This window comes from Telopea speciosissima, chromosome 10 (assembly GCF_018873765.1).
Source record: "Telopea speciosissima isolate NSW1024214 ecotype Mountain lineage chromosome 10, Tspe_v1, whole genome shotgun sequence".
Lineage (NCBI taxonomy): Eukaryota > Viridiplantae > Streptophyta > Magnoliopsida > Proteales > Proteaceae > Telopea > Telopea speciosissima.
Window position 1 is genome coordinate 26,479,797 of NC_057925.1, and position 26,001 is coordinate 26,505,797.

The 26,001-nt window shown below is 40.9% G+C and overlaps 1 protein-coding gene across 3 annotated transcripts in view; it reads right to left on the reverse strand.

Annotated features, from left to right (window-relative positions):
- LOC122643978 overlaps nt 1-26,001 on the reverse strand; it is a 75,963-nt gene that overhangs the window by 46,806 nt on the left and 3,156 nt on the right. The window contains exon 2 of one of the 3 annotated variants that reach the window (XM_043837564.1): nt 15,602-15,763. In XM_043837564.1, coding sequence (XP_043693499.1) covers nt 15,602-15,763 — 162 coding nt within the window. The remainder of the gene's footprint in view (nt 1-15,601; nt 15,764-26,001) is intronic. The other 2 variants (XM_043837566.1, XM_043837563.1) reach the window with 2 other exon arrangements.

A 26,001-nucleotide genomic window follows, 5' to 3' on the forward strand; every position in this document is an offset into this window, starting at 1 on the left:
GAAACTCTCAAAGTGAAATTCCGAGAGAATTCAACATAATTTCATTTTACTATACAGTTCACTCCATTCATACACAGTAAACTCCAAGAGGCAGCACACCCTTTTCTTTATGATTTATAGGACACGGATCCTTATAGGGAACTGTAAGCTACATAGAGTACACGTATTGTTGTCCAGGGGTATTTGGTGAATTATTGTTTTGATAGAAAGTGAATTATGTATATATTATTAATAGAAGGTTATGTTACTAGTGGGCATGATGAGACTAACATTGTTATTCTTCCCAATCTGTCTTTTCTCTCTTCTTTCTTCATCCGTTCTCTTTCATAGTATTCAGATAATGCACAACATGGTATCAAAGATGTTGATCCTGATCATATATTCCCTCTCCTATTCCCTCTTAGCCCTATTTCATTGGTTTCTAGCTTTCTACTCTCCAGGGACGTAATTAATTGAATTGTAATTACCTTATACTAGTTGGGATTTGGATTAGGGAAGCAAGAGAGGAAGGAAGGAGATGTTGGAGAAGGAAGAAGAAGAAGAAGAAGACAAGGAGGAGAAGAAGAGTGTATTTCGGTGGAGGAATAAGTTGTGTGCGAGAGAAAGCTCTCCACACCTATATTAGGGCCAAGTTCCTGAACAAGCCTGTTCAACCATATGAGTTCATACACTCCATGAGTCATAGCTCTAAATTCTGTCTTTGCACTGGATCTGGCTACAACATGCAGTTTTTTGCTTTTCCATGCAACCAAATTACCTCCCACAAAGGTACAATAGCCTGAGGTAGATCTCCTGTCTGTAATGGATCCAGCCCAATCAGCATCAGTGAAGCCTTCCACTCTCAAGTGATTGTGTCATGCATACAACAGTCCTTTCCCTGGAGAAGACTTCAAATATCTGAGAATGCGATACACAACGTCCAAGTAGCCACCCTTGGGGGCATGCATGAATTGGCTCATCAGTCCCACAGTATAAGAGATATCAGGGCATGTCATAGAGAGGTAAATAAGCTTCCACACTATCCTTTGGTATTTTCCCGCATCAACAAGATAAGGACCACAATCTTCTCCTAGTTTGTGATTCTGCTCAATAGGAGAACTTGCTGGTATGCAGCCTAACATCCCTGTCTCTATCAACAAATCAAGCACAAACTTCTGTTGACATATGTTGATTCCTCTCTTGGTCCTTGATAATTCAATGCCTAAGAAATACTTCAAGGGACCCAGATCTTTGATTTCAAATTATTGAGCCAAGTAGATTTTTAGTTTATCTATCTCAGCCATATCATCTTCAGTGACTACAATATCATCAACATAGACAATGACGATTTGTAAAGAGAGTGTGGTCAGCTTGACTCTGGGAATATCCATTCTTCAGAATAGCCTGTCGGAAGCGCTCAAACCATGTCTTTGGTGATTGTTTGAGTCCATATAGTGATTTCTAGAGGAGACACACCTTCCCTTCAGCTGACGGTATTTTGAAGCCTGGTGGGGTTTGCATGTACACTTCCTCTTCCAAGCCACCATGAAGAAAGATATTCTTCACATCTAACTGATATAATGGCCAATCTTTTTTGGCAGCCAATGATAAAAGAACTCTTATAGAGTTGTGCTTAACCACAGGAGCAAATGTCTCCTGATAGTCAATCCCATAGACTTGACTGTACCCCTTGGCCACCAAACTTGCTTTGCATTTCTCAACAGTACCATCGGATTTATACTTGATTGTATAGACCCATCTGCATCCAACTGGGACACGTCTCTTGGGAAGATCCACCAATTGCCAAGTACCATTCTTTTCAAGAGCCATCATTTCCTCAGACATATCTTGTCTCCACTTTGGGTCAGACATAGCATCAGTAACATTACTGGGAATAGAAGCTGTAGAGAGAGCAGCAATAAAAGTAAGACCTATAGGAGAAAGAGCATCATAGGAAACAAACTGGGCTATAGGATTAGTACAAGCTCTTTTCCCCTTTCTAACAGCAATAGAAAAGTCATCAGATGGAGGAGAATATCACCTAATTGAGGAGAATGAATTTCAAGATGTGGATTTGGATCTAAAGAGGACTCTTGGCAGGTCTTCTTTCCTTTATTATGCAAGCCTTTACTTTTCTTGTATTATAATCCTTCTCCTTACCAGAACCACTGTCAACAACCAATTATGTATTCAGATCCACATCCACAGCCCTGTGCTTTCCAATGTCAAGCATAAAGGGAGAGATAGGTAGCGGATAATGAAGGAAATCAGCAGCCTGTTCACTTCCACAATTCTCCCCCTGAAGAGGATGCTAAGATGGTGTAAAGAAAGGGACAGACTCAAGGAAAGTGACATCTTTGGAGATTAGGCACCCGCGAAAAGATGGGTGATAGCACTTGTAACCTTTGGTAGTAGAAGAGTACCAAAGAAAGAAACACTTGAGAGCTTTGGGATCAAGTTTAGTACGATGTGATTTGTTAACATGCACATAACAAACACAGCTAAAGACTTTAGGAGGAAGAAAGAAAGCAGAAACCTGTGGAGATAAGATTTCTAAGGGAGATTTGAAATCATGAAGTTTAATAAGCATGCGATTAATGAGAAAGGAAGCAGAGAGAAGAGCTGCAGACCAAAAGGTCTTGGGAACATGCATGCCAAACAAGAGACTACGGGTGACCTCCAATAAATGGCGATTTTTCCTCTCAGCAACCCCATTTTGTTGGGGTATGTCAAACACACGCGAGCTGATGGATATGCTATTATTAGTAAAGAAGGCTTGGAGGCCACCAAACATGTATTCTCCTCCTTTATCAGACCGAACAATTTTGATACGAGTATCAAACTGAATACGGATCATCTGATAAAAATTCTGAAATGCATCACAGACATCACAGTTTCATAAGAATAGTCCAAGTAGCACGAGAAAAATCATCAACAAATGACACAAAGTAATGATAAATAAAGAGGTAGTAGGGGAAGGTCCCTAAACATCAGTATGCATAATATGGAAAGGAGCAGCAATTCTATTACCATGATATAGATAAGAAGAACGACGATGTTTGGCAAACATATATGGTTCACATTGAAAAACATGAGAAGAAGCAATAGAAGAAAATAAATGAGGCAACTGTTTCTCATTACAATAAGATGGATGGCCAAAACGACGATGCCATAACATAACAGACTCCATAGAACTACTATCATTACGTTCACACACATAGGATTGAGCCGTGGGAAAAAAAGGGATAAAAAGATAAAGGTCTTGCTCCTCACGTCCACTACCAATAATCCTCTTCGTCACCAAATCCTGAAAAAGATAGTGAGAAGGATAAAAAGTGACACAAGAGTTTAGAGATTTAGTCAAATGAATCACAGATAAGAGATTAAGAGTAAAATTAGAGACATGAAGAACAGAAGTAAGAGAAATAGATGATGTAACAGGGATACTACCCTTACCAAAGATGGAGGAAAGGGAACCATCGGCTACCCTAACCTTATCCTTACCAGAACAAATGGTATAGGAATCATAATAATGGGACGTACCAGTCATGTGGTCAGTGGCCCCAGAGTCAATGACCCAAGACTGGGCTGCAATAGAAGCTGAGGTGGAGACCTGTAGAGCTGAGGATGAAGATGAGCTGACCACGATAGGCGTAGAAGATGTGCTCAGCTGTGACATGTCCCGACAAACCACTGCATCCACCAAAGTAGAGTCAACATGTGTATCATCTGCCTCAGTCATCACGGAGTGAGCTCAAGCTCCCCCTCTACAGCCACCACGAGAACCACCATGAGTACCAGGAAGGCGGCCATGAAGAGTCCAACATCTATCCTTAGTATGTCCAGATCTCCCACAATGATCACACTTAAACCTGTCTTTACCAACTCCATTGGCACCAACAGTCTCCACTGCTCTGTCTTCCTCACAGTTAGGCCCTTGGCCTCTACCACTTCCACGGGTGTCTTGGAAAGAACTTGAATTGAGAGCTGACCTCTCAAGAGATGATGTTAGTGTTGGTTCCATAGTAACACGCCGAGTCTCCTCACCCTGTAAATAACCACAAACCTCACTGGATGGAAGGGGGGATCGGCCTAAAATCTGGAGCCTGATTGGCTCATAGTCAGGGTTTAGACCACCAAGTATAGTGAAGACACGCTCCTTTTCAAGAGTCCGAAACACCTTTGCTTCATCATCTGGGTTAGTCAAATGAAGATCCCTATAGTGGTCATACTCCTCCAAAAGACAGAGAAAAGCAGTGTAGAATTCAAAAATGCTCTTGTCACCCTGCTGCATTGAGTTAATCTTTTGGTGAAGCTGATAAACCTTGGCAGAGTCACTCACTCTATCAAAGATTTGGGAGACACTGTCCCAGATTGCCTTGGCAGTTTCTTTCCTTATAAACCTTCTCCCAATCTCGGGCTTCATAGAAAAGATTAACCATGTCATGACTGTAGAATTTTTAGTCTCTCATTTCTCATAGGTAGGTGAACCAGGTTCTAGGGCTTGGATAGCACCTGTAATGTACCCAAGTTTCCCTCTGCTCCTAAGAGAAAGCCTCACAAAGTGTGACCAATCCAAGTAATTTGTGCCATCAAGTTTCACAAAGGAAATCTGTAGATGTCTGACGAGCTGTTGGAGTGGGCAGTGAATCAACCGAACCAATCCCAGATGTGGATGAATCAACCATATTTTAAGGGAAACAGCACTTGACCATTAACAAGAACACCAAAGACAAGTGGGGAGTACACACTAAATCCAAAAACAGATTTCAGCAGAGAAGAAACAAGCACAACCTTGATAACATTTCACTCTAATACTCTCTAATGAGCAACATTCACTTTAAACAAGTTCAAAGACTTCACAAGATCTGTCCACAAGCATTTCTCAACCAAGGAAGCAGCATATGGCAGTCCAAAAACAAGAAAGACAGAAACAGAGTATTATCGGCTTTACCTTGGCAGCGAATGGAATCTCACGAAAAAGTGTTATGCTCATAGAGCTCCTTCAATCAGCAAGGAGGGACATAGGGGTTATTATAAAGACTCTTGGGCGATTCTAGTAGTCCAGGCCAATACCCAAACACATGCCGAGAGAGGGAGGTAGAGAACCTGCAACTTGAAGCTGGCGGAAATCCTGGCAGCAGCTGGGTGAGCTCCAAATCTTCAAAAGAGCTTCAGCATAGCTCAAGTAAAACTTCCAATCTTCTAAATAGGTTTAGGAGACCTGTTTCATACTCTTTTAACAAATCTTTACATAGGAATGTCCTCCTTGAAACCCTTGAACCCTTGATGCCCTAGGATTTCAAAGAGAAGAAAAAAATAGGAACCAGGAACTGAACACGACTCTCAAACCTGGTTATGCTCTGATACCAAGTTGGGATTTGGATTAGGGAAGCATGAGAGAAAGGAAGGAGATGTTGGAGAAGGAAGAAGAAGAAGAAGAAGACAAGGAGGAGAAGAAGAGTGTATTTTGGTGGAATAAGTTGTATGTGAGAGAAAACTCTCCACACCTATATTACTTCATTAATAGACTTTGAGAATATTACATACACCTCCCTAGGGAGGTAAAAAATAGAAAATACACAAAAGGGCAACTAGATATAGGACTAGTTCCCAAACTACCCTTATCGCATGAGTTCTAACAACTCTAACAATACATTGACAACCTAATGGGTTCTGTAGTGGGAGATTCCTCTACTTGTTGATGTGGGTGTTATTTTCTCCCATTCTTCATAGATAAATAGCAGAAAGGGGAGTATTATAACATATGTAATTGACCTGTATAAGCAGTTTTTCAATTGTAATTGTGCTTTGATTATGTAATCTTTGAGTTTTGATGCCATAACAATATCATCCTTCTATTGTTGGTAACTGTAATGAAATTAGCTGCACCAGGATGACAAGCACAGCCCAAAACTGGCCCAGGTATGATTTTGAAAATGCTTTTCTGTTTGATGGCATTCATGGTTGTTCTTTGCAGTTTTCACAGTACCATAATCAGATCCAGATTTATTTCAGATCACATATTGCTAGATCTAACTTATCTTAGAATGTGTGAAGCAACAAAGTGAAACAAAATTGGACATTAGCAAAGAAACTGAAAGTCCTCTTTTGACTACTATGTTAACATAACAGTTCATAGGAAATGGATGAATCAAATTATCTGCTATAGGATGGATGAAGTGGAGAGACGTGTCGAAGTGTTGTGTGATCAGCGTATTCCTCTAATACTTAAGAAGGAAATTTTATAGGACAGTCATACGACCGGATGTGATGTATGGTGCAGAATGTTAGACAGTTAAGAAGCATCATATAGATAAAGTCAGTGTAGCAGAAATGACAATGTTTAGATGGATGAGTGGCAAAACTTGGAAGGATAAAGTAAAGAATGATCATATTAGAGCTGATTTGGGAGTATCTCCGAGCTTCCGATACATGATAAGCTATGAGAAAGTCAATTGAGGTGGCATGGCCATGTTCAACGGAAGCCTTTGGTTGCTCTGGTATGGAGTGATTTGATACAGATTGAAGGAACTAAAAGAGCCAAGGGCAGAAGTAAAATGACCTTAGGAAAAGTGGTGAGGAAAGACATGCATAGCTTAGGCCTTATATCAAGTATGACCTCGAATAGAGCTGATTGGAGGGCAAGGATCCATGTAGCCGACCACATTTAGTTGGGATAAGGCTGAGTTGTTGTTGTTGTTGTTGTTGTTGTTGTAGGCTCAGCTGACGCAGTTGTTTGTGGGTGCAAGACGTATACTGAAGTATTCATACTAAAGAACCACCTCCATCATCTGATCCTAATTTTGCATGCCACCGCATGTAGAATAGATGGACAAAATCAAATGCCAATGTTATCTTCTACAATACTGTGATACAGGCATGGGACATTGTGCAGAACGTACTACATGGATTAGAATGTGTTTAAAATTTGATCAGTTATGCTGTACCAGGATGATTAATGCTTAAGTGAATCCTGCAGCAAACTTTGTGGCATGTTCAAAAGAATTAAATGTTTATCAACCTACATCAAATGATATTGGTAGTCAAAAAGAAGCAAATGAAAGAATTGCAGGTGGCACAATTAAGTCAACTAGAGGTCAAATATTAGAAAGCGATGGGCTTCTATCTTGACACAATGTCCTACTGCATACAAAGTGCATCTATAACTACTCTGCATGCATCTTCAGGTGAAACTAAGGAGAACTTGGTTATGGTATTTATTGCTGGTTTGCTATGAATGTAATTCCCAAAATTTTAAAGTTCTTAAAATTGTGAAATCATTTTTTTGCATGCCTAATTTGTTATGTTTAATGATAATTATTTAACTGTTTTGGCTATGAAACACGTGCACAGATTTAGCTTAGAGTGGCATTGTTGTAATTACGATATTATGGTGCTATTTTGTATTACCAAATGACTGCTGTTGGCATTTGTACCATATGGAAATAGAGAATGGGTAAACACCCTAGGACTAATGAATAAATGGACTGAGTTGAATTAAGTGGCTCAGTACGGGGTTTAATAGAACCGAGCTGGTCCAATTGGGATTAGGGGTGCATAAAGGCCCATTGCTATCAGGAGGTCTTGAGTTCAAGTCTTCTGGTTCACATCCTACATCCCCCCCCTTACCTATCAAAAAAAGGGGTGAACCGTGGGTTAAGCCCTTAAGGCTTATATTTGGGCCTATTTAAGGCCTTATGAGAAAACCTCACCACTTCAACTACATAAGAAAGGAGAGAGGAGAGAAAAGAAAAGAGGGAAGGAGAAGGAGAGAGGGGTGCCATCACCAGCTGGAGACATACTAGAATGTTTAAGGGTTGGTGGAATCGGGGAAAGAAAAAGTGCAATGGCTACGGGAGCAAAGGAGGGAACCAGTCCCCCAAATCGGCTTGGGATTTCAGGCTGGATTGAAGGTAAATCCTTTAGAAATTGTTGGTTTTCAATGCATGTCTTAGATCTAGTCTCCTACGCTTAGGTGAGGTGTTTTAGGTGGTGTTCCACCTTGTCACAGAGTCGTTCCAAAGAAACTGGGAAGGGAAACTTGGGTTGAACTTGGTGAAATGAAAAACCAATGTGAATGATTTAAATCTTAGCTGAAGACTTTATTTCCTTCGTATCTTGGGCTAAAGGCCCCTTTAGAAGATGGATCTTAGGGTCTTTTTGGTATCATTTTTCATTTTTTCTTATGTTTGGTATCATTTTTCAAACTTACTGTAGAATTCCGTGAATACTGGCTTGTCAATGAGACAGAGGCCATGCCTTTATTTATAATCTTTGAATATTACAAATATGGAAAACTTGCTTAACACTCAACTAGCTCATTTAGCATGTGCATAATGAACCTCGACACTATAGGTACAAGGACGATATTACCCCTGAACCCATATTACAACACTCCCCCTCAAGTTGGAGCATACATATCAAACATAGTTATCAAGGCGGCAAGGCGACCACGGCGTTTGAGGGCCTTCCTAAGCGCCTTGGCGATAGGGCGGCCGCAAGGCGTCGCTTTGGCGAACAAGGCGTTCTAGTGTTCTTTTTTTTATATAACCATTTTATTTGGCACAAATAGCATATTAAAAATTATATAATTCTACTTCTTTGCCAAATAAATATTAAAGAGTCAAACCAATGCAAGATATTCATCCAAAAAAATAAATTAACAAACTAAGTTCATCATATTATCATAGCAATATAGCATATAAATATGAAAATTAATTGCATAAATGACCAAGAGATGCCCCAAGAACCCATTTTCTTTATTTCGTTCAATCATCCATAGTGTGAGGAAATTAAAGAGGATATTGCCAATAGAATTAGGAAGGGCCAAACGGATGGATGAAGCAAAAAGGTGCTTCTGGTGATTGAAGGAATAAATATACAAGTCAGGTGTAGGAGCACCTTATCTTTTCAAAGAAAAATTATGGGCAACGAAACAGCAGATTCAGCACCTTATCTTTAATCATTAACAAAATAGACCAGAAGAAAGGGAGTACGAAGAACTGAAATCAAAAGAGAAGAACTGAAATAAAAAAATAAAAAAATCAAAACACTTACTGACTTACAGCAGTGCTGGCCGGAATTTGTCGCCGGAGTAAAGGAAGACAGCTGGTTTCCACTGCAAAAGGAAGAAATAGAAAGATGTGGTTAGAAGAAAAGGGTTTGGACTTTGGATATTAGAAGAAGAAGAAAAAAAAAGAATGCATAAGTGCACAAAATTACAATACTTACCGGTGGAGGCAGGGGATGTCGCCGGAAACCGGTGGGGGTGGAGATGGAGAATGAGATGTCGGAAATGAAGGGCACAGATTTTAGAAACCTTGATGGTCGAGGACGAGAGGGAAGTGATGAAGTCTCAACTCTCAAGTTGCCGCCGCAAGCCCGCAACTCCGGCAAGTCACGCTGCCTGCGCTTCTTTCTCTGGAGATTGAGAATGAGATATTGAGATGTCGCAACTCGGAAATAAAGGGGTTGAAGGGCTGAGGACTGAGAGAGAACTCAGGGAAGCCTCGAAGGAAGTCTCAAGGTCGCCGCTGCAAGTCGCCACTGCTTCTTCTCTTTCGTTTTTTTTGTTCTTTCGATTTTGGAATGTGAAGGAATTCGATTTGATAAGTTACTTTTTAGGTTTTGTTTTTTTATTTATTTTAAGTTTTAACTTTTTACTTATGATTCCATGCTTCTCAGAGCATGGAACTAAAAATACACCCCCAATGAGATATTTCCAATTAGAATATCTTATTAAAACATAAAAAAAATTAAAAAACAAAAGTAAACCAAAAAAAGGGTCTAAGGCGACCGCCCAGAAGAAAAGGCGTCCCAAGGCGCTTAAGGCGACGCCTTGGTGTCCAAGGCGCTCGCCTTTCTGTTACACACTAAAGCGTCCAACCGCCTAGACCCTCTAAAACCGCCTGGACGCCATGGCGCCGCCTAGGTGACGCCTTGATAACTATGATATCAAATATGCCCAACTTGCTAATTATAGGAAAAAATAACTTATTACTGGTTCCTTTGGTAAGGATATCAGCCAGTTGTTCACTAAACTGTATAAACGGAATACAAATTATTCCCTGTTCTAATTTCTCTTTGATAAAGTGCAGGTCAATCTCAACATGTTTGGTAGGATCATGTTGGATCAGGTTGTGAGCAATGTTGATTGCTGATTTGCTGTCGCAATAGAGCCGCATTGGAAGATCAGCTTTCATCCCTAAATCTTGAAGAAGCCCCTTGAGCCAAAGTAGTTCACAAATACCCTGTGCCATAGCTCGGAACTCAGCTTCAGCATTAGACCGAGCCACAACAGCTTGTTTTTTGTTTCTTCAAGTAGTTAGGTTTCCTCCAACAAATGTGCAATACCCGGATGTGAACTTCCTATCATCAGGACTGCCAGGCATCAGTGTACACTTCTACCCAGAGATGGTTGTGTGGAGAAAACAAGACTCCTTTTCCAGGAGATGACTTGAGGTAACGGAGTATTCTGTATGTTGCTTCCAAGTGAGAAGAGTGAGGATCATGCATGTATTGACTGACAAGACTCACAACAAATGTGATATCTGGCTGGGTATGTTAGAGGTAGATCAATCGGCCAACTAACCTCTGATAACTGCTCTTGTCCACTAAGTCACCTTCCTTACTCTTCAAATGTGTGTTGGGCTCAAGAGGGGTATCTGCTGGTTTACACCCAAGCATCCCTGTTTCACTCAATAAATCCAAGGTATATTTCCTTTGAGAGAGAGATATGCCCTTAGCTGAATAGGCAACCTCAATCCCTAAGAAGTACCTTAATCTGCCCAAATCTTTGACTTCAAACTCGGTACCCAAATAAGTCTTCAACTTCTGGATTTCCTATGCATCACTGCCTGTGATCACTATGTCATCAACATAGACAATTAACATTGTCACTTGCTGTTCCATCCTTTTAACAAACAGCGTATGATCAGCATTGCTTTGCTTATATCTATAAGCAATCATAGCCTTATGGAATCGGCCAAACCAAGCCCTTGGTGACTGCTTCAGACCATATAGGGCCTTTTTCAACTGACATACCTTTCCCTGAGTTTTTGAAGAAGTAAAACTAGGAGGTATCTCCATGTAAACATCTTCTTCCAAATCTCCATGCAAGAAGGCATTATTCACATCAAGTTGTTGGAGTTCCAATCCTTGAATCACAGCACAAGAAATAATAACCCGAACTGTATTCATCTTTGTTACAGGAGCAAAGGTCTCTTGATAGTCAATTCCTCGGGTTTGAGTAAACCCTTTGGCAACTAGTCTCGCTTTGTACCTTTCCACTGAGCCATCAACCTTGTGCTTCCCAACAAAGACCTATTTACAACCAACAGGTCTCTTTCCTAGTGGAGGACTTACCAAATCCCAGGTCTGATTTCTCTCAAGGGCATGCATTTCTTCATTCATCGCATCCTTCCATTTTTGTTCGGCTATTGCTTCTTGCCAATTGTTAGGGATAAAAATAAAGGATAAAGAAGATACAAAGGTATGGAAAGCAGGAGTCAATGAGTTGTATGACACAAAGTTGGAAATAGGGTGCAGTGTACAACTCCTCTTTGGTTTTCGAACAGCAATAGATAAATTAAGACTGGGATCAAGAGGAGGCAGAAATATGACTAGGAGTAAGACTTGGAGCAGGAACAGATGCCGATTGTGTAGGATCAGTAGTGGTGGTCTCTTTGTACCAAGGGCCGTCCAAAGGAAAATCAGTTTCCCGAGTGTAAGTCTGCATATTATTCTTCCCCTTTGCCTGTTGTTGCTGTCCCACTTCTTGTTCCTGACTTGTAACTCCATCTTCGAATTCAACAGAAACATCCTCTATAGTTGGTATCTCAATGTCTAGAGGAGCAATCAGTGGGACCTCTTCACCACTTATAATCTCCCCCTACAGAGGTACCGGCTGTTTAAAGTAAGCCTCAGACTCCTCAAACACCACACCTATAGTGACAAACACCTTTCAAGTAGGAGGCTGATAGCATTTATACCCCTTCTGGGTAGCAGAATAATCGAGAAATATGCACCGCAATCCCTTGGGATCAAAGTTGCCATGTACATGGTGATTTCTGGCAAACACGACACAACCAAAGACCTTGGGAGCCACAACAAAAGTGGATTTCCCACAGAGCATATCCAAGGGGTAGCGCCCATCTAAAACACGAGAGGGAAGCCAATTGATAAGATATGTAGCTGTAACGATAGCATCACCCCAGAAACGAGGAGATGAGTTTGAGGGACTCTGTCATCTAGATTGTGATCCACATGCTAGAGCCACTGCTCTTCATTCAAGCGGCTCCCCATTAATGCATTGCCAATTGCGTCTACCATCACTTTCTAGGTTAAAAGTCTATAGTCACAACTTCAAAAGTCAATGTCAAGTATTGAACGTGAAACTTGACAATTAGACAAGCATCATAAAGTTTCTTTTCATTCCTTGAATTTTCAATCCCTCTGAGTAAATTCGTACAGATGTCTAGGCAATAGAAAGAAATAAATTGTTGAAGTTTTAGTATTAGGGGCAGTTTAGTCCTTTTCCTTATTTTTTGTCAGTGCTCAAGTCCTTTGTTCTGTCGGTTATGTTGTCAGGGCATTATTGTCCTTACTTTTATTATTGTTTTATTATAAATATAAGAGGGGCAGACCTGCGGCATAATATTCTGTTCTAGCCGCAAGTTCTCTCCCACCTTTGAACCTTGTGTGCTTCTTCTTCTCTCTTCTTCTCTTCTTCTCTTCTTTCTCTTCTTCATTCCCTTATTGTTCTAGTCTGATTAATGGATCCTGATGTTCTAACATGGTATCAGAGTTAGTTGCGTACTTTGATGCAGATTGGGCAGGTTCAACCAATGATCATCGATCTACCACAGGGTATTGTACTTTTGTTGGCGGGAACCTGGTTACGTGGCAAAGCAAGAAACAGACCACGGTTGTCAGGTCGAGTGCTGAAGCAGAGTATAGAGTCCTGGCACATACTACTGTTGAGTTGATATGGATTCGGTCATTACTTCTTGAGATGGGTGCGATCATACTAGCACTAATGTACCGGAAGACCCATCTCAAGAAGTAATGACTGAATCCACATCAACTTAGTAGTAGTATGTGCCATGTATACTTTACTTCAGCACTCGACCTGGCAACCGTGGTTTGTTTCTTGCTTCGCCATGTAACCATGTTCCCGCCAACAAAAGTACAATACCCTGTGGTAGACTGACGATCACTGGCTGAACCTGCCCAATCTGCATCAGAGTACGCAACTAACTCCATATATCTATTGGGACGATAAATAAGCCCCCAGGAACACCGTTCAAATATTAAAGAACCCGAATAGCTGGATCCCAATGAGACTTACAAGGAGATTACATGAATTGACTGAGAACCCCAACAGCAAATGTTATGTCTGGCCTAGTGACAGTCAAGTATATCAACTTCCCAATCAAGCTTCTATAGGAGTGAACCTCTTTAAGAGGTTCCCCATCATCAATCCCAAACTTCTTATTAGGATCCATAGGAATATCCACAGGTTTGGCAGCAAGCATACCAGTATCAATCAAGAGATCTAAAACATACTTTCTTTGAGATAGGCTGATCCCCTTTCTGCTTCTAATAACCTCAATCCCAAGAAAGTAATGAAGCTGGCCCAAGTCTTTAATCTGAAAATGCTATTGTAAATAATCCTTTACCTCCTTAATGCCACTCTCATCATTTCCTGAGATGATGATGTCATCTACATAGACAACAAACACTGAATGGTCTAAAAAACACTGAGAAAAACCATAGCCAGTCACAATAGTAATGAACTTCTCGAACCACGCTTGAGGGGACAGTTTCATCCCATAAATAACCTTGTGCAACCTGCACACCCGTCCACCATTTTCCCCCTAAGCAACATACCCTGGAGGTTGCTTTATATAGACCTCTTCGAGTAAATCACCATATAGAGGAAGGCCTTTTTAATGTCTAGCTGAAATAACAGCCAATCAAAGTTTACAGCCAAAGAAATAAGAAGGCGAACAGAATTTAATCGTGCCACATGAGAGAAAGTCTCAAAGTAGTCAACTCCGTAAGTTTGTGTGTATCCCTTAGCCACCAGGCGAGCTTTAAGCCGCTCAACAGAACCATCAGAGTGATACACCGTTTGGATTCAGTCATTACTTCTTGAGATGGGTTTTCCGGTACCGACTCCTATGAAGATGTATTGTGACAACCAGGATGCCATCTATATTGCTAGTAATCCAGTCTTCCATAAGAGGACCAAACACATTGAAGTGGATTGTCACTTCGTTCGCAATGCTGTGTTGAAGAAGTTGGTTGAGACACCGTTTGTTTCTTCATCCGATCAGCTAACGGATGTGTTTACCAAGTCTCTATTTGCCCCTAGTTTCCATTCTTGTTGTACAAGCTGAGCATGGGTGATGTATATGCTCCAGCTTGAGGGGGAGTGTTGAAGTTTTAGTATTAGGGGCAATTTAGTCTTTCCTTATTTTCTGTCAGTGCTTAAGTCCTTTGTTCTGTCGGTTATGTTGTAAGGGCATTATTGTCCTTTTATTATTGTTTTATTATAAATATAAGAGGGGCACACCTACGGCAAAATATTCTGTTCTGGCCGCAAGTTCTCTCCCACCTTTGAAATTTGTGTGCTTCTTCTCTTCTTTCTCTTCTTCATTCTCTTATTGTTCTGGTCTGATTATTGGATCCTGATGTTCTAACATAAATATTTATTGGGAGATTCATATTTTAGCATAATCAAGTTTCTTTTTAAGATAAAGGATCATACTATTCCTAGTGACCCTTCTATTTTTAAATCGTTTTATAAGAAAATTTACGTTCAATCTGATCATCCTGTCAAAGTTTTTGCATTCTTGTAATTCACTTATATGGTTCAATTTAGTTGCAACTTCTCGCTCTCAAAAAGTGGGTTTACTCATCAAATACCATGCTCACATACCCCTCAACAGGTGCTGAGCCAGGATGCAAAAATTACCACTTGAATTTCCTGAACATGTACTGGTGATTTGGATGCTGCTAAAATTTTATATCTATGAGGGTACGCTATTGGCTACTTATCCCTGAATCACTGGATTTCAGATAGCTTATAATTTTCTGGAGACTGTTGATACATTTCCTGTCTTCTTAGAAAAAGGATTGATTTCTAAGAAACAAGATTATTGCTGGTTGATATGTCCTAGTTATTAAATCCATTTTTATTGAGGTTTATTTGACTGGATTACTACTATATCTTTATAGAGTTTCATTTGCCCCATACTCATTTGAATATTGTATCCTACCATTGGAGATCAGAGGTCAGCTCAGATTTTGAGGAACTGTTGACATTCCTATAATAGACTTTATGGAAATGGATTTAGTCATCCTTAGAGCTTCTTAGGCCCATTACCCACCTATGTTTGTCAACCGAATCCTACATCATGCTCTCTCTCTCTCTCTCTCTCTCTCTCTCTCTCTCTCTCTCTCTCCTACGAAATCCTTTCTAAAGCAGGATGCACACAAAACCCCACCCCAACAGCCAAATATTGTTTCAATTCCATAGAAATAAATTAGATTAGTCAGAGATTACTTTGCTACACATAATTTCAAGTCATGCTCAATAATACTTTGCCTACACATACCTTTGAGTCATGTTCAGTGCCATTAGATGATGAGGGACTGCTGTTTCTTGGGATTGTACAGAATAGTTTCCTTGATATGGTACTGAAGCTTCCTTTTGCTGGAAAGGCTGAAACCTTTGTTGAACGTGAGCTTTGAAAAGTTCCTGTTCCTGTGAAAGCTAGTTTAACAACTGAGTACAGTCAGAGTAGGCACGGATGAATGATTAAAGAAATCAAGTACAGAACAGCCCTACTCTTGTTTAATTCTAAGGAGCAAGGAATATAAAGAGAATAAAAAATTCTTTAATAAAAATATAACAAATCATAGGTATCTTAACAAATGTCTCAGTAACATACACAACATATCTACCAGGTGACTGAACTCATCCTCAATGACTGATAACTCTTATCCTACTATTTCTCCAGCTTCACCTTCAGCCTGGAAATCCTATTTGTGACAGTTTCAGATTACAAACAACCAGCAGTACTAGAAGAAGGAAGAGAGTGGAGAGGAATGAACTAACCAATTGGAGAGAATAACTTAATCCCAATCGATAGTAGCTTTATTTTATTTATAATGACAGAAACAATGTAACTACAAGTATACCTTTACTTATGTGGATATACAAATAAGCCACTAAGCTGGAGCATAGATATCACCCGTACTCATCTTGAAACACCCGTGAAGAAACATACTCTTAAACAAGGCTTTTGTAAAAAAATCACCAAACCGTTTTTTTTATTTTTTTGTTTGGGTCAATAAAGAATTCATTACCAAAGAGAAAGAGGACTACAACAGCCCCCTAAAGAGGGAGAGAGAAGGAAAATACACAAATACACAAGGACTCAAGAAGGGGGGGAAGCCTGAAGGGAGGAGAGAAATGAAAACCTTAGGGAAAAATAATACTTGGGACCTTCTTGTTCTTCGTCCAGGGAAAATTTCAGTTGGATGTAAGTGCATGTTTGTAGTCAAACACAAGATGGATGGCACAGTTGACAAATACAAAGCAAGACTTGTGGCCAAGGGTTTTACTCAAACTTATGAGATCGACTACCAAGAGACCTTTGCCCTTGTTGCAAAATTGAGTACTGTTCGTATTCTATTATCTTATGTTGTGAATTTTGGGTGGGATTTGCAGCAACTTGATGTATAAAAAATGCTTTCCTTCATGGAGAGTTTGAGGAGGAAGTATATGTGGAGATTCCTCCAGGTTTTTCATCTGAAAAAACTCATGGTAAAGTCAGCAAACTGAAGCGTGCTAATGCAAACATCGACCTCGAACCAGGGAAACCAGCGGGAGATTGATTGCAGCCAGGATCAACACGATAAGGAACAAATTAAATAACTAAAACTCTTTTTTCATTGTTGATTTTCTATTGCATATGAATGGAGAACATATAGGATAAGAAGAAAGGAGAAGGAGATAAAGAAGAGAAGGGGGGGTAAGGGAATGGCTCTCTCAGCCTGGGTCTCTCACCCACTGCTATCCCAGCTATTGAAACAAGGAGGTTCTCCCATAATCGATGGCAAGCTTGGCCAGAAAATTCTATTATTCAATTCTGATCCTTCCTTACAATAAGGGGCCTATTAATAGCTTAGGCAAGCTTACAAAATAGAAGGTAGAAAATAGAAACTTCCTAAAATAGAAACTAGTATCGACCGATACGTATCGGTATCGATCAATATCAACATGATACAAACCGATACGTATCTTTTTTTAAGAAAATAGTATGTCTCGATTGGTATCGTATTCTATTAGCCGACACGAACCGATACATACCGATACTTACGATACATATATTAAAGGTTCTGTGAGAGTATCGATATGTATCGGTAGATACGGCTCGATACAGACCAATACAGCTCGATACATACCGATACAGTCGATACCAACTGATACAGGTTGATACGGCCATTAAAGGCCCATGTGACTACCAAACTATGATTTTGTTTTTGAGATCAGAGATTGCTGGAGATTTCATAGAAAAAGGTACATTTTAGAAAAACCTGATTTTTTGTGTTTAAACCCTGGTTTTTAATCCTATTTTTTGCTATAAATCGATAGATTTAGATAAAACTAAATTTGTTGATCCATCAAACTTCATCATTTGCAAGGATTTATACTCAAATCGATGAAAGTCTCTTGTCTCGTTAACGTTGTTCTCCATTTTAGTGTTTATGCATTATACATGTTATATATTGCTTATTTATATTGTTTTTTGCTCCAAAAGTGTATTTCCATGTGTATCTTGACCATTTCCATGCATACATTTGTAGTGTATGATACATATGCCCAATACGGTACGATACAATACGATATATCCCTTAAAATACCCATCCGATACAATACCCGATACCGATACTTTAAACATTGCTAGTGACAATAGCAACTTATTGAAAATAGAAACTAAATAGAATTAGAAACTACCAAAGCTTTATATTTCAGCCTTTTAAAACAAAAGGAAGGACACAAATATAGAAACTAAATAAATTAGAAAGTAAACAAAAATAAAAACTAAAGTAAATAGTAACTACCTAAATCAGCAATAAAATCTGCCTTGTGTTGCAATCTTTAGTGGGGCCCACAGAATCTCAAATATTTGCTTGGATTTCCTTCTCCATACAAGTCTTAGGGATCCACAACACTGTTCACGTGAACAGTAGTAGATCAGGTATTGTTCATGTGAACAGTAACTTTTTTTTTTTTTGAAGTCTGTTTTGGCTTGTTCTTCATGCTTTTCTTTGGGTTAGGGCTGCCTTAGGTGATGCTCCATCGAACCAACAAAAACTTGCCACATCATCAGACCAAGCTGCCTCTCACAGCAGTCGAATCCACAACCTTATTGGGCTGTTTATGGGGCTTGTTTCTTGAGGGTACATATGGACTTGTGATCTACATCACATGCACTCTATGGGCTGAAGCAGTCTCCACGAGCTTGATTTGGTAGATTTCACAAGGCCATGATTTTCAGTAGGATACAAACAAAGTAATGCTGATCATACTCTGTTCATCAAGCAGTCTGGTGACAAGGTCACTATTCTCATAGCTTATGTCGATGACATTGTGGTGATAGGAAATGATGGTGCAGAGATCTCCCATCTGAAGAGCTTCCTAGGACGTGAGTGTGAAATAATAAATCTAGAGAAATTAAGGTACTTTCTTGGGATTGAAGTTGCTCGTTCCTCAAAAGGCATCTTTCTTTCTCAAAGGAAGTATGTCATGGATCTTTTATCTGAGACTGGATTGTTAGGTTGCCATCCCTGTGATACACCAATGGAAGCTGGTACTCAACTGAAGGATACAGATGGTGAACCTATTGATAAAGGCCGTTATCAAAGACTAGTGGGAAAATTAATCTCTCACATACTAGACCAGACATTGCGTTTGTGGTGAGTTTGGTCAGTCAGTTCATGCATGATCCCTACCCTACACATATGGTTGTTGTTCTTCGCATTCTTCATTACTTGAAGTCAGCTCCAAGAAAAGGGTTCATTTTGTCTTCGCATGATCATCTTCGTATTGAGGCATATACCGATGCTGATTGGGGTGGATCTCCTGACCGGAAGTCTACTTCCAGTTATTGCTCTTTTATAAGAGGGAACTTTGTCACTTGGCGCAACAAGAAACAAAACATTGTGGCAAGGTCCAATGCTGAAGCAAAGTTCCGCACTATGGCACAAGGAATTTGTGAGTTATTATGGATTCAAGGTTTACTTCAAGACCTTGGTGTTTCTGTTCGTCTCCCAATGATGTTGTATTGTGATAACAAAGCCGCAATTAGTATTGCCCATAATCCAGTGCAACATGACCGTATGAAACATGTGGAGATCGACAGACACTTCATCAAGGAGAAGTTGGAAAGTGGACAGATTTGTATGCCTTTCATAAAGTCCGATGATTAGTTGGCTGATGTCTTCAATAAGGGCTTGGGTGGGAAATTTATTCATCCTATTTTGTTCAAGTTGAGCATCTGTGATATCTATGCACCAACTTGAGGGGGAGTGTCGAGGTTTTCCCCCCGTAGCCGACTCTAACTAATGAGTTAGAATCGGCTATGAGGGGATATTATTGTAATTATTGTCTCTCCTCTTTTATTATAAATAAAGGGGCTTGGTGATCTTATTGATCACTCAAGCATTCAGTCCTATTGGCTGTTAACAAGACATTAAATTCTCCCCACATGCACTTAAGGGTATTGTAGTACTCACCCAAAAACTTATCACCTGGCTTGAAAGAGAATATTTTCTCACAAAGATTATAAATACGAGATATATTTTTATTTTGAAAAAACCTTTCTTTCAAATCATTTCACACACCTTTGGTTATGGTATGATACATAACATTTACAGCAAGAGACGGATCCATTTCATTCCACAACCACACAAGTAGAGTATCTTTTGAGAACCATGGGATTAGTATTTTAGCATCTTACAGTAGGTTTAATTAGGGATTCACTTTATTTACCCTTTTACCCCTTTGGGTTGTAACTCTAATATATATAACGAGGACCTCAGTCATTAATGACAAGTCACATCATTCTCCCAACTCTAATCTTAAACTTGGTATCAGATCCCAAAACCCTAGGAATCTTTTTTGGTTTTCACATTGTCCTTCTCCACCACCGTCGTCGCCCGTTGGAGATTGTACCCTCCTCATCTAGCATGGTAGACAACCACTGCACCATGCAAACTTGAGTTTTCTCTACCTTGCGCCTCCTCACTGCACCTTCCTACCACCGTTGCCGCTGCCGCCTTGTCCGCCAGCCTTTTCCCACTGGCCTTGTTGTTGTCGCTGCCTTGTTAATGCGACCCAAGCTCGCCTCTCTTTCCCATTCCCACGACCACCGCCTGGCCATCTTGCTTTGTTGCCGCGACCTCCCACAGGTCGTCTCCTCCGTTGGTGCCCTTTAGCCATCGGCGCTGTCAATGCTGCCACAGCCGCGACCTCTCGGTCGCCGCGCCTCCTCTGTCAACCTCTAAACGCCAACACTGCCACCGTCATGACCTCTAGGTCATTATACCTTCTCTGTCGGCCTCTCTCACCACTGGCACTGCCACCATGAGCCATAGTCATGACTTCCATGTCGTTGCGCCTCCTCCACCGGCCTCTCTAGCTGGCGGCGCTGTCGTCGCACCCCATCGGCCCTCCTTGTCGTTGCTCCTGTCCGCCACGACCCACACATTCACAATGCCATCTCCCGCCAGCCTTTCCTTCCACCGGTACTACCTCTTCGCTGCGAGCCATCCGATTGTCGCGCCTCCCCGCCAGCCTCTCCGCAACCGATATTGACGCTCCATTTATTTTTTATTATTTAAGAATACTCCTACTATTTGTTGCCCTTGATCCTCCTTCTCCTTGGTTATCATGGGTGACAACAATACAAGTACTACCACCATTGGTACGCCCTCCTGTAGCACAACTGAGGGTCACCCACTTGATTGATCAAGTAGCACTAGGCGTCATACTCTCCACCCTGGCCCCATCAAACTGAATGGTCAAAACTATCTAACCTGGTCTCGGGCATGTCTTCTCACACTCTGGGGACACAACTACTCTGGTCTCATTACAGGAGACACACCAAAGCAAGCAGATCCTACTGCCGCTTGTACATGGCTGACTAATGATGCGCTAGTTATGTCCTTCCTGCTTAATTGAATGGAGCCCCCTCCCTCTATTAATCCCAGCTTTGTTCTCCTTGCCAAGGAACTATGGCATACAGCTCGTCAGACCTATTCATAGGTAGGGAATTATGCCCAGATTTATAAGATACGGCATCAAGTTCGTAACACTACTCAAAAGTAGCTATCTCTCACTACCTACTATTCTGCCCTGACCACTCTCTGGCAGAAATTATACTTCTATCATCCTATTCCTATGGTTCACCCAGATGATGCTGGTACCTTTAAAAAGGAGAGGGAGATGGAACGTGTATGATTTTCTAACAGACCTGAACCCTGAGTCTGACCAAGTTAGGGTCCAAATATTGGGGTATGATACATTACCTACACACCTCCAGGCATATAATTTGGTTCAGTCTGAAGAACACCGACGGACTGTTATGATGCCTTTCTGCTATTCCCGTCCACTCTACCTTGCTCAATACACCACCTACATCAACTCCTGCAGATCTCTCCAAGGCTCCTACTTCTGCACGCGAACCAGTGAAGTGAGATTATTGTGGTTGTCCTCATCACACACGAGAACTTGTTGGAAGCTCTATAGGCGTCCCAAAGGTGGGCGTAATCCCAAATAGGACAACACTCGTTCCCAGGCTCATCTCTCTGAAGCAACCGACACTAGCCCTGCTACTTCTACTGCAGCACCCTTTTCTCCGGATGAAATGGTTGTCATCTAAAAATTGGTGACACAACTTACCACTAGCTCTTCATCTTCTCATCTCCAACCTTGCCCAGTCAGGTAATTTCCATGTCTCTTCTACCAATCCTTATGGTTAATTGACTTTGGTGCTACCGACCACATGACTAGTAACTCAGAGGTCTTCCGTACGTATTCTCCTTGCTCTGGCTGAGATAAGGTATGTATTGCCGATGAGTCTATGTCCTCCATTTCGGGTAAGGGTTCAGTTTCTTGTTCTTCCCATCTCTCTCTTTCCTCTGTTTTACATGTCCCAAAATTGTGTGCAAATTTGTTATCCATTTATTGTTTAACCAGTGAGTTAAATTGTTCTATCTACTTTTTTTTCACTCATTACGTGTTTCAGGATCTGGGGCCGGGCGTAATGATTAGGAATGATCGGGTCCGTGATAGTCTCAGCTACTTGGAATCCACACCAATAGTTTAGTGGAGTTATAGAATCAGACTTGCATGATGAATCTTCAATCGGAAGTAGAATGCAACAATCGATCTTGCCAACCACCTCTCCTTAGCTCTGATACCAAATAATGTAGATGTCAGGTAGTCCTTTGATGATACAAATGTAGTCTAGAATGTGTGGAGTTCGTTCTTCAAAGAACTTTGAGGGGTATTCTTCTTCAAGTACTTTGAGGGGTAACCTGCGGGTATTCTTCTTCAAGTGGTGGATGATAGAACTATTTATAGTTTGGGTTCGGATAGATCAGCTACGGTCTCTCAAATGGGATCCTCCCTCTACTTCTCCCCCCCTTTGGACCTCATCTGGGCTGCCCTCCCCCATATCCTCACGTCCCCCCTGGTAGAGGTGACAAAACCATTTGGAAAGCCTCTCAATCTGGCAAGTTCAGTCTGAAATCTGCTTGGAATCTCATTAGAGCTCGTGGTAATTCTGTCATCTGGCACAAATTGGTTTGGTTCCCAAGCTTCACCCTTTGGCGTGCGCTCCGCAACTGTCTCCCTACCCAGGCTTTCCTCATAAGCAGACACACCCATGTTTCCCAGTGCTGCATTTTATGCTGGTCCGGTCTTGAGGATATTGATCACTTGTTCTTCAAATGCCCTTTCTCCTCGAAGATCTAATCTTGGATTCTTGCTCGTTGCTGTCCCGTTCACCGGAGGATCCTCCCTTTTCATTAGGAATGGATTTGGGTGGATATGACTTTTGGAGGCTCTTCTCTTTGTGACCACCTGGGTAAACTCGCATTTGGTGTTACTATTCATCAAATTTGGCTTGAGAGAAATATTAGAAGATGGATTACCAAATCCAGATCTTTCAATCAGATTTGGGATTCCATCTCCTTTGATATCAAAGCAAGCTATCGTAAATCCCTTCGCGTCACTCAGGCTCTCCCCGCGACAATCACATTGTATCTTCTTGGAACTTTGCCCCCTAGGGTTGTATCTTCTTGTTTTCTTCTTGGCGCCTTGCCCTTTTGGGTTGTAATTTTGTTGTCTCTTAGCTCCTTTTGAGCTCTCTTTGTATCCCCTCCGGAGGCTTTTCTCTTGGGTTAATGCATTTTTAAATTACCCAAAAAAAAAAGTACTTTGGGTGGGATTACAAATTCAACATTATGCTGTTAATATTTGTTAGGATACTATCCATTAGCTTCTATTTCATTTTTTTTATGGTCCCTTCTCTTCCTTCATGCTTCTATCTGAAATGGGGCTGCCTTATGTGATGCTCCATCGAACCAACAAAAACCTGCTGCATCATCAAACCAGGCTGCTTCTCACAGCAGTTGAATCCCACAACTACACTGGGCTGGTTTTGGGGCTTGTTCCCACAGCTTCACATGGATCTATGATCTACATCACCGTGTCCTAGCGGAGACGTCCTATGAAAACTGGAAAATAAACTAAGTCTTTGATCATAGTGCATCCACGTCCTTGGGTAGACGTTTGCATGGTTATGTAGACACCCGCCCCATTTTAGGCTTAAATTGGATCTCTGAGTCAGAGCATGTCCGCAAGAAGATGTAGGCCTCCACTCTCTTGAGGAAATGTTCGCATGATTACACGGACGCAGATCCAACAACAAATTTGACTCCCAGACATGTGCTAAGTTCCTCAATCTGACAGATGTCCACGATCCTTTGCAAACATCTGCATACCTGTACAGAAGCCTGCATGGCAGAAATTCTAACAGATACATTTCTGATCATTGGAGATCCAACGGCAATATTTTGGACCATTGGAGGTCAGTGGAAATATATGTTACCCAAGCGGTTGTCTGCATAGTGTTTTTGCTTGAATCTGTGGTTGTTATTTCATAACACCTTTAGCCTATATAAGGGGGACTCTTGGACATTCAAATAACAAATGTTATGTTAACAGACCTGAATTAGAGAGTCATTGCTTGATTGATCAATTTGATCAAACAAGCATTGTATTTATAATATGAGAATTACATACTAATGACCAAAAAACCCCTAGTACAGCTGACTTAACTAGGGGGTACAAAGAAGTAAAAAAATACAACTATAAAATGACCAGAATACCCCTGCGATATTCTGGTGTACATAATTCAACACTCCCCCTCAAGTTGGAGCGAATATGTTAATCATGCCCAACTTGAATAGATTCGGATGGAACAACTTCCTAGACAATCCCTTGGTGAAAATATCAGCAACCTAATCAGTACACTTCACAAAGGGAACACAAATCAACCCTTCTTTCAACTTCTCCTTAATGAAATGCCTATCCACTTCAACATGCTTGGTGCGATCATGCTGTACCGGGTTGTGTGCAATGCTGATTACAGCTTTGTTGTCGCAATACAACATCATAGGAAGATGAACAGGAACACCAAGGTCTTGTAGCAAACCTTTTAGCCAAAGTAACTCACAAATGCCCTATGCCATAGCACGAAACTCTGCTTCAGCACTAGAACGAGCCACCACATTCTGCTTCTGCTACGCCAAGTGACAAGATTGCCTCCTATAAAAGAACAATACCCAGAGATAGACTTCCGACCTGCAGAACCAGCCCAGTCAGCATTGGTATATGCCTCTATCCGTAGGTGACCATTAGGAGACAGAAGAATGCCTTTTCTAGGAGCTGACTTCAAGTAGTGAAGAATCCGAAGAATAGCCTCCATATGAGAAGAATAGGGGTCATTCATGAATTGACTCACAGTACTCACAGCAATAGCAATGTATTAACGTGTGTGTGAGAGATAAATCAGCTTCCCCACTAGTCTTTGGTAACGATCTTTATCAACAGGTTTATCCTCCTTTTCTTTGAGATGGACAGTAGCCTCCATAGGAGTATCTGAAGGGCGACACCCTAACAAACTAATTTCAGCCAACAAGTCTAGGACATACTTCCTTTGGGAGAGAAAGATGCCTTCAGAAGATCTGGCAACTTCAATCCCAAGAAACTTCTTCAACCAGCTGATCTCATTACCATCGTTGCCAGTAACCACAATGTCATCCACATAGACTATAAGAACAGTGAGTTTTCCACCAGCTCTCTTTATAAAGAGAGTGCGATCAGCATTACTCTACTTATAGCCCATAGAAATCATGGCCTTGTGAAATTAGCTAAACCATGCTCAAGGTGACTGCTTTAGCCCATAAAGTGCTCGCTTCAATTTGCACACTTTACCTTGATTACTGTCACAAGAAAACCCTGGTGGATTATCCATGTACACTTCCTTACCAAGTTCTCCATTTAGGAAGGCACTCTTCACATCCAACTATTGTAGATCCCATCCAAAATTGACTGCACAAGAGAGCAAAACCCGAACTGCATTCAACTTTGCAACAGGAGCAAAGGTCTCCTGGTAGTCAATCCCATATGTCTGAGTGAAGCCTTCTGCAACCAGACGTGCCTTATATCGATCCACAATCCCATCAGCCTTTTGTTTGACTACAAACACCCACTTACATCCTACTAGTTTTTTCCCTGGAAGAAGGGCTACAAGATCCCAAGTATTATTTTTTTTCAAAGTTTTAATTTCTTCCAACATTGCTACCTTCCACTTTCCATTTATATAAGCTTCCTGCCAATTTTTTAGGAATGCAAACAGAAGAAAGAGAGGA